Source organism: Beta vulgaris, chromosome 1 (assembly GCF_026745355.1).
Source record: "Beta vulgaris subsp. vulgaris cultivar EL10 chromosome 1, EL10.2, whole genome shotgun sequence".
In the NCBI taxonomy this organism is placed as follows: domain Eukaryota; kingdom Viridiplantae; phylum Streptophyta; class Magnoliopsida; order Caryophyllales; family Amaranthaceae; genus Beta; species Beta vulgaris.
Genome location: NC_079202.1, coordinates 26,154,548 through 26,164,350, shown reverse-complemented (window position 1 = coordinate 26,164,350; position 9,803 = coordinate 26,154,548). Strand labels below are relative to the sequence as shown.

The 9,803-nt window shown below is 32.7% G+C and overlaps 1 protein-coding gene across 1 annotated transcript; it reads right to left on the bottom strand.

The window, feature by feature from the left end:
- Window positions 1–3,332: 3,332 nt before the first annotated feature.
- On the bottom strand, window positions 3,333–5,139 carry LOC130592141 (uncharacterized). Its single transcript, XM_057396318.1, has 4 exons — window positions 5,073–5,139; window positions 4,098–4,346; window positions 3,743–3,889; window positions 3,333–3,645 (listed from the first exon to the last, which is right to left on the bottom strand). The coding sequence occupies exons 1-4, from the start codon at window positions 5,079–5,081 to the stop codon at window positions 3,439–3,441; spliced, it is 612 nt and encodes a 203-aa protein (XP_057252301.1). The 5' UTR covers window positions 5,082–5,139; the 3' UTR covers window positions 3,333–3,438.
- Window positions 5,140–9,803: the final 4,664 nt, after the last annotated feature.

The following is a 9,803-nucleotide window of genomic DNA, read 5'->3' as shown; positions in this document are numbered from 1 at the left end:
TACATTTTGGGAGAGAAAAAGCCAAAATAGGCCAAAATAGGCCGTAAATGGCCTTTTCGTTCCCGAAATGCATCCAACAACAAATTAAAGCCTAGGAATCTACATACTAGTTTTTATTATACCTCAAATAATCATGTTCAAAGAAAATTTGGGTTAAATACTTGATAAGTACATTTTGGGAGCGAAAGCAAATAGGCCAAAATAGCCGAAATGGCCTTTTCGTTCCCGAAATGCAACCAACAACAAATTAAAGCCTAAGAATCTACATACTAGTTATATTATACCTCATATAATCATGTTCAAAGAAAATTTGGGGTTAAATACTTGATAAGTACATTTTGGAGCGAAAAGGCCAAAATAAGCCGAAATGGCCTTTTCGTTCCCGAAATGCAACCAACAACAAATTAAGCCTAAGAATTACATACTAGTTATATTACACCTCATATAATCATGTTCAAAGAAAATTTGGGGTTAAATACTTGATAAGTACATTTTGGGAGCGAAAAGGCCAAAATAGGGAAATGGCTTTTCGTTCCCGAAATGCAACCAACAACAAATAAAGCCTAAGAATCTACATACTAGTTATATCATCCTCATATAATCATGTTCAAAGAAAATTTGGGGTTAAATCACTTGATAAGTACATTTTGGGAGCGAAAAGGCCAAAATAGGCCGAAAATGATCTTTTCGTTCCCGAAATGCAACCAACAACAAATTAAAGCCTAAGAATCTACATACTAGTTATATCATACCTCATATAATCATGTTCAAAGAAAATTTGGGGTTAAATCACTTGAAAAGTATATTTTGGGAGCGAAAATGCCAAAATAGGCCGAAAATGATCTTTTCGTTCCCGAAATGCAACCAACAACAAATTAAAGCCTAAGAATCTACATACTAGTTATATCATACCTCATATAATCATGTTCAAAGAAAATCTGGGATTAAATGACTTGAAAAGTACATTTTGGGAGCGAAAAGGCCAAAATAGGCCAAAATGGCCGAAATGGCCTTTTCATTCCCGAAATGCAGCCAACAACAAATTAAAGCCTAAGAATCTACATACTAGTTATATTATACCTCATATAATCATGTTCGAAGAAAATTTGGGGTTAAATGACTCGATAAGTACATTTTGGGAGCGAAAAAGCCAAAATAGGCCGGAAATGGCCTTTTCGTTCCCGAAATGCAACCAACAACAAATTAAAGCCTAGGAATCTACATACTAGTTTTTATTATACCTCATATAATCATGTTCAAAGAAAATTTCGGGTTAAATCACTTGATAAGTACATTTTGGGAGCGAAAAGTCCAAAATAGGCCAAAATAGACCGAACATGGCCTTTTCGTTCCCGAAATGCAACCAACAACAATTTAAAGCCTAAGAATCTACATACTAGTTATATTATACCTCATATAATCATGTTCAAAGAAAATTTGGGGTTAAATCACTTGATAAGTACATTTTGGGAGCGAAAAGGCCAAAATTGGCCTTTTCATTCCCGAAATGCAACCAACAACAAATTAAAGCCTAGCAATCTACATACTAGTTATATTATGATCATATAATCATGTTCAAAGAAAATATGGGGTTAAATCACTTGATAAGTACATTTTGGGAGAGAAAAGACCAAAATAGGCCGGAAATAGCTTTTTCGTTACCAAAATGCAACCAACAACAAATTAAAGCCTAAGAATGTACAAACTAGTTATATTATACCTCATATAATCATGTTCAAATAGAATTTGGGGTTAAATCACGTGATAAATATATTTTAGGAGCGAAAAGGCCAAAATAGGCCGGAAATGGCCTTTTCGTTCCCAAAATGCAGCCAACAACAAATTAAAGCCTAAGAATCTATATAATAGTTATATTATACCTCATATAATCATGTTCAATGAAAATTTGGGGTTAAATCACTTGATAAGTACATTTTGGGAGCGAAAAGGCCAAAATAGGCCGAAAATGACATTTTCATTCCCGAAATGCACCAACAACAAATTATAGCTTAAGAATCTACATAATAGTTATATTACACCTCATATAATCATGTTCAAAGAAAATTTGGGGTTAAATCACTTGATAAGTACATTTTGGGAGCGAAAAGGCCAAAATAGGCTAAAATAGGCCGAAAATGGCCTTTTCATTCCCGAAATGCAACCAACAACAAATTAAAGCCTAAGAATCTACATACTAGTTATATTATACCTCATATAATCATGTTCAAATAGAATTTGGGGTTAAATCACGTGATAAGTACATTTTAGGAGCGAAAAGGCCAAAATAGGCCAAAATAGACCGGAAATGGCATTTTCGTTCCCAAAATGCAGCCAACAACAAATTAAAGCCTAAGAATCTATATAATAGTTATATTATACCTCATATAATCATGTTCAATGAAAATTTGGGGTTAAATCACTTGATAAGTACATTTCGGGAGCGAAAAGGCCAAAATAAGCCGAAAATGGCCTTTTCATTCCCGAAATGCAACCAACAACAAATTATAGCCTAAGAATTTACATACTAGTTATATTACACCTCATATAATCATGTTCAAAGAAAATTTGGGGTTAAATCACTTGATAATTACATTTTGGGAGCGAAAAGGCCAAAATAGGCTAAAATAGGCCGAAAATGGCCTTTTCATTCCCGAAATGCAACCAACAACAAATTAAAGCCTAAGAATCTACATAGTTATATTATACCTCATATAATCATGTTCAAATAGAATTTGGGATTAAATCACGTGATAAGTACATTTTAGGAGCGAAAAGGCCAAAATAGGCCAAAATAGGCCAGAAATGGCCTTTTCGTTCCCAAAATGCAGCGAACAACAAATTAAAGCCTAAGAATCTACATACTAGTTATATCATACCTCATATAATCATGTTCAAAGAAAATTTGGGGTTAAATCACTTGAAAAGTACATTTTGGGAGCGAAAAGGCCAAAATAGGCCAAAATAGGCCGAAAATGGCCTTTTCATTCCCGAAATGCAACCAACAACAAATTAAAGCCTAAGAATCTACATACTAGTTATATTATACCTCATATAATCATGTTCAAAGAAAATTTGGGTTAAATGACTCGATAAGTACATTTTGGGAGCGAAAAAGCCAAAATAGGCCAAAATAGGCCGGAAATGGCCTTTTCGTTCCCGAAATGCAACCAACAACAAATTAAAGCCTAGGTATGTTTCAGTTAGACTTGATTGTTTTTCAGCTAGTATTTATTATGTTTCAGTTAGACTTGTTTATTTCTAAGCTAGTCTTTACAGTGCTTCAGGTAGACTTCATTATTTCTCAGCTAGTCTTTATAATGCTTCAGTTAGACATCTTTGTTTTTAGCTAGTCTTTCAAGTCCTTCACTAACTGGCTATCATACCTTTTTCTATTAAAAAACTTTCAAAAACAGAAATGTAACAAGCAAAATAAAGTAATCATACCCTTTTAAGGTCAACAAGTGCAGCATGGTTAGTATTTTGACCGTCATACAGCTCCATGGTTTTGATTGCATAGACACCACAATCAAAATTGTTGTCCTTGCTTCTCCAAGGGAAGTAAAGAGTTGATGTTTGCCAATGGTGGAGACGATCAAAATCACGACATCTCATAGTCTCTTTCATAAAAGAATCAAAAGCACGACACTGCATTTGAAGATCAAAAAAAAAAACAACAATTAAAAAACAAGTAATAAAATGGAACAAAAAAAAAAAATACAAATGCTCATAAAAAGGTACTTACAAAGTATGTAAGACCGTTAAATTCCTCATGCTTATATCTATCAATGTCCTTCATGTCTGTACGATTGTCAATATTTTCAATCCTTTTTGCTTTCTTGTTCAGCACCAAGACAGTATAATGATCATCCTTGTGAACAGGAACAAAAATCTGGAAGATAAACATAAGATGCAAAAGCAATAAGTCTACCTGACAGAGAACAAAAAACAAAATGAAATTCTAAAAACACTACCTGAACTAAAAACATACACTAACTGAAAATAAACTAGGACTAACTGACAAGTAACATACACTAACTGAAAGAGAAAATTACACTAACTGAACAAATAAAAAAATAGTTAACAATAATACAACTAACCAGTTCAGCTTCTCGAATATCATTGCCTGGAAATGATTTCACCCATGAAGAAATAGCTTCCTTACATTTCTTGTAGAATAAATCATCATCTTTTGTAATAAGCTTTTTCTTGTTTTCTTCCCATTCCTTAAACTTCTGATCATACTGCCTAGTGCCCTCCAGGTTCTTCAAAATAATCTCATTTTCAGCAATCTCACTCTCAAACTGAACCTTTTTTACCTTCTCAGCACACAACCAATTGATATAGTTCTACAACAAAAGAAAATAGATATTATAGACAAACTGAAACATTAAGTTTAGTTTTCAGTTAGACTTTTTAAAATGTCAGTTAGATTTATTTACTTTTCAGTTAGACTTATTTAGTTTTCAGTTAGACTCATTAAGTTTTCAGTTAGACTCATTAAGTTCTCAGTGAGACTCATTAAGTTTTCAGTGAGCTTTTTACTTCTCGTTAGATAATTTACTTTTCAGTTAGACTCATTTAGTTTTCAGTTAGACTTTTAAGTTTTCAGTAGACTCATTAAGTTCTCAGTGAGACTCATTAAGTTTTCAGTGAGACTTATTTACTTCTCAGTTAGACAATTTACTTTTCAGTTAGACTCATTTAGTTTTCAGTTAGACTTATTAAGTTTTCAGTAAGACTCATTAAGTTTTCAGTTAGACTGATTAAGTTTTCAGTTAGACTCATTAAGTTTTCAGTTAGACTCATTAAGCTTTCAGTTAGAGTAATTTACTTTTCAGTTAGACTCATTTAGTTTTCAGTTAGACTTCTTTATTTTTCAGTTACACTTATTTATTATTCAGGTAGACTTATTAAGTTGTCAGTTACACTTATTTACTTTTTATTAGACTGAAAATAATATGACCAACTGAAAAACATAACATGACAAACTGAAAAACAGAAGATGACCAACTGACAAAATAATATGACCAAATGAAAACAAACATATAAAACTAAGCAATAACAACACTTACAAAAGGCATAATATTAAACCAAAATCTCCTTGTTGCAGAAGGTGATTCCTCTTCTTGCCTATTGAACATGAAGCGCATCCGTCAATAACTCCACTTGTCAGCCAACCTTGACGAGGCATGCTAATTAAGTCGAATTTGTACAGCTGAACCGCATAGTTGCTATGAGGATTATCAAAATCCACAATGAGATCACTTGTAAGTTCACTTTGCATAATGTCATTTTTCATCTTCACTTCCTCAGAATCTGTATCCAATGACATATATGCAACATCTTCATACTCATTGTAAAATAGATAATCAACCAGCAACCTCTGGTCAGGAGACAGATCACTCAAATATCTATTATAATGCTGCAAACTTCGACATAATATATGCCATGGTTGTTGACAGGAACAGCATGCAAACCAGGCGTAGAAGATGAAACAACACCAGCTTCATTCTCATCCTCTTCTTTTTAGCCTTGTGAGATGATGATTCAACTCCCTGATCAGCAATCCTATCAATCAGGTCCTCCAAACCTTCATCGTCATAATCATCACCTGGTTCCTTAACTCTCACAACTTTCCCAACTTTTCTGAAGAAGGGTCATAGTCCCACCCCTTCAATAATTCAGGTGTTGAAGGGATTTCTGACTTTGATTGTTTTGAGGTTTGTAGGATTTGTATGATGATTGATCAGAATAAGAGCCATCACCCTGCATTCAATTAAAATATTAAAAAGATGACAGATATACTAACTGAAAGATAAACATACACTAACTGAAAATAACAGATACTAAATGACAAGAAACTAAACCAAATGAAAATTAAACATTACTAACTGACAAGAATGATACACTAACTGAAACATAACATAATACTAACTGACAAAAAAGAAACACTAACTGACATGAAACTTACACTAACTCAAACATAAACTGATACTAACTGACAACAACAAACATACACTAACTGAAACAAGAAAAATAAAAATAACAGAAACTAAAACTATACTTACTCGAGGATATTTTACATTTACTGGAGTGATGATTGGAATTGAACTTCCAACACCCTCACCACTCTCTGCACTGTATGGAAGATCCTCAACAACAGGACTAGGAGTTAATAGTTGGAATGAAGGGGCATCGAAATCAGCAATGTTTTTCCTTTTAGCAGAAGAATCAACTCTCCAAGACTTTCTGCTATATACATTCTCAACTGCTTCAACAACAGGAGGAGGAGGAGGAGGAGTTGGAGTACGAAGATCAACAATATCAATACCAGCAGCGGTGCGAGTAGGGACGTGTGTAGAAATTTTACACTTATCCTTATCCTTAGCCCCTTTGACTTGATCATCATCAGCATTCCTCCTCTTCCTATCAGCTTCCTTTGGTTGTTCTTTCTCAACATCTTAATTCAAAAACAAAAAAAAAAAAAATAAATATAAAAAGTTCCATTTGATATTTATATGATATTCAGTTGGTATTAAGACTATTTCAGTTAGAGTATCAAAATTTTCAGTTGGTCTGAATATTCTTTCAGTTTGACTTGTTTATTGTTCAGGTAGTCTTTATAGTCCTTCAGTTAGACTTGTTTATTTTTTCAGCTAGTCTTTATAATACTTCAGTTAGACTTATTTAATCTTCCGTTAGACTTATTTACTCTTCAGTTACACTGATTATTAGACTTATTAAGTGTTCAGTTAGAGTAATTTAGTTTTCAGTTAGACTTATTAACTCTTCAGTTAGCTTATTTACACTTCAGTTAGACTTATTTTCTCTTCAGTTAGAACTTACTTTAGTTTTCAGTTAGACTTATTTAGTTTTCAGTTAGACTTATTACTCTTCAGTTAGACGTATTTACTCTTCAGTTAGACTTATTTGCTCTTCAGTTAGACTGATTCAGTTAGACTAATTTAGTTTTCAGTTGATATACTTTTCAGTTAGACTTATTTAGTTTTCAGTTAGACTTATTTTCTTTTCAGTTGGTCCTTAATTTATTTCATTTAGTATAATTATTCTTTTATTTGATACTATTACAATCATTTTCAGCTACACTTTATAATACTTCATCAATTATTGTTCAAGTAATCTTTATAGTGCTTACTTCCTATTTATTTTTCAGTTCGTTTTCATATTGTTACAAACTAAAACAGTATTTCAGTTGCTATTTATAAGATATTATTTCCTTTAGAGCATCACATTTTTCAGTTGGTCTTTGAATTCTTTCAATTAGGAATAACATGAAAGAAACTTACTTCCTCCTTTCTCTCCTTCTGATGAACCCCAGCATCCAACTCTTATTTCCTCCTTCCTCTTTATCTCCTTGAAGACCACAATCATCATCAGCATTGCCAGTCTTCTTATTATCATCTTCCTTCGGTTCTTTCTCATTATCTTCATTCAAAAACAAAAACAATAAAAAAAAAAATAAATACACAATAACTGAAAAACACAAAATCAGAAATGAATAAATTCATTGACAAACTAAAACTATTTTTCCACCAGATTAAATAAAAACAAATACAAAAAGTTTCATTTGGTATTTATATGATATTCAGCTAGTATTAATATTATTTCAGTTAGAATATCAGACTTTTCAGTTGGTCTTTTTATTCTTTCAGTTAGCTATTTAACTTTTTCATTTAAGCAAACTAAAACAATACAATAAGAAGAACTTACTTCCACCTTCCTCTCCATCTCCATGAAGACCAGCATCCTTATCTCCTACTTTGTCTTCATCTCCTTGAAGACCAGGATCACCATTATCTCCTCCTTTGTCTTCATCTCCATGAAGACCAGCATCCTTATCTACTCCTTTGTCTTCATCTCCTTGAAGACCAGGATCACCATTATCATCAGCATCATCATCCTTTCTCTCATTATAATTCTGGTGATCCTTATCATCACCATCATCATCATCATCATCATCATCTTCTTTATGCTGATCATCATCAGCATTCATCTTCTTCTCATCCTCCTCTCCTTCTTTTTCATCATCTTCATTCAAAACATAAAAAAACAACTAAATACACATAAACTGAAACAATGTTTCCAACAGATGAAAAAAAAAAAAAACTGAAAAAATCCAGCAATCAAATGAAAACTTAAGTGAATTGAAAAAATTCATTTAGTATTCATCTCATTTTCAGCTGGTGCTCATATTATTTCAGTTAGACTGTCAAAGTTTTCAGTTGGTCTTTTATTCTTTCAGTTAGAGTATCAAAGTTAGCTATTTCACTTCTTCAGTTAAACATTTCTTTCATTAGAGTCTAAAATTTTTATTCCAACCAGATTACAAAACTACAACATGAAAATAATATAATGAAAGGAACTTACTTCCTTCTTTCAAATCAACTCCATGAACACCAGAATCCAAATCAGGAACATTTTCTTTTCTCCAAACTCCAATTCAACAGGCCGCTTCACCAATAGTGAAATTGTAGGATCAACTTTGTTTGCACTGTCTTTCGCTTCCAAATGACGCTTGCATATGTCGTCAATTTGACTCAGAAAATCTGGGTTAAATACTTCACTATCATCCAGAGAAATACTGTCTTGAGACAGCTTCTCGCCTTCCTCCCGAATATTCTGGGCAATCTCCAAATTCACTTGACAGAATGCAAGCGCATTCCTCTTCAACTTGTGCATGTTCTTCACATATTCCTTCAATTAAAAGAGCAAAATAGAATAAACAAACAAATCAATATGATGATGACACAGAAACAACATAAACAAAATATAAGGACCATCTGAAAGAATCAAACTATCAAATGAAAACTTAAATGAAATATAAATAAACTTATTTAGTTTTCAGTTACACTAATTTAGTTTCCAGATAGACTTATTTAGTTTTCAGTTAGACTGATTTACTTTTCAGTTAGACTTATGTACTCTTCAGTTAGACTTATGTACTCTTCAGTTAGACTTTTTTAGTTTTCAGTTAGACTTATGTACTCTTCAGTTAGACTTCTTTAATTTTCAGTTAGACTTATTTACTTCTCAGCTAGACTTATTTACTTCTAAGTTAGACTTATTAAGTTTTCAGTTAGACTAATATAATTTTCAGTTAGACTTATTAACTCTTCAGTTACATAGTTTCAGTTAGACTTCTTTATTTCTAAGTTACACTTCTTTACTTTTAAGTTAGCTTATTTGCTCTTCAGCTAGAACTGACATTATTTCAGTTAGAGGTCAACAGTCTTCACTTAGAGTTCAAGAGTAAAAAAAATAAAAACATAGATAAATGAAACTCACAGGAACATCAAGAGCATCTATTTCATCAGTCATCAAACTATGAGGAAGATCCATGATAAGCTGCCTAGTTGAAGGTGATGGACCCTCAACCACCTTAATTATAGGAGAACCAGACTTCCTACTAGCAACACTAACACTGGGAGTTTTAAACTCAACCTTCTGTTTTTCACGCTTCACCGGCAGAATAAAATCCATGTTGATCTCAAACTGCTTCACAACATCAGTCAAATCCTTCTCATCCTGCCAATAACTGATAAATGGCTTACTGACATTTGAATAATCCAGATTACGACACTTGAAGTTGTGAATAACAGCAAGAGTCAAAGCGCTGACGCATCCCCGAAGCTTGAATGATACTTTCTTCTGTCCAAGCTCAATCTTCTTAATCATAATAGACTGATGACAGTCCAAAACAGCAGCACAAAGACTTCTCAATATATATCCACACCAGTCATAACTTGAAATTGCAGATGCATCTTCTAAACTCTTGGCACATT

Excerpts from the sequence above, each read along its gene's own strand:
- LOC130592141 (XM_057396318.1), bottom strand. Across the intron at positions 3,890-4,097 it reads ATATTCGAGAAGCTGAACTG|ATTTTTGTTCCTGTTCACAA; the intron begins GTTAGTTGTATT and ends TTTATCTTCCAG. Across the intron at positions 3,646-3,742 it reads TTAACGGTCTTACATACTTT|TGTCGTGCTTTTGATTCTTT; the intron begins GTAAGTACCTTT and ends CTTCAAATGCAG.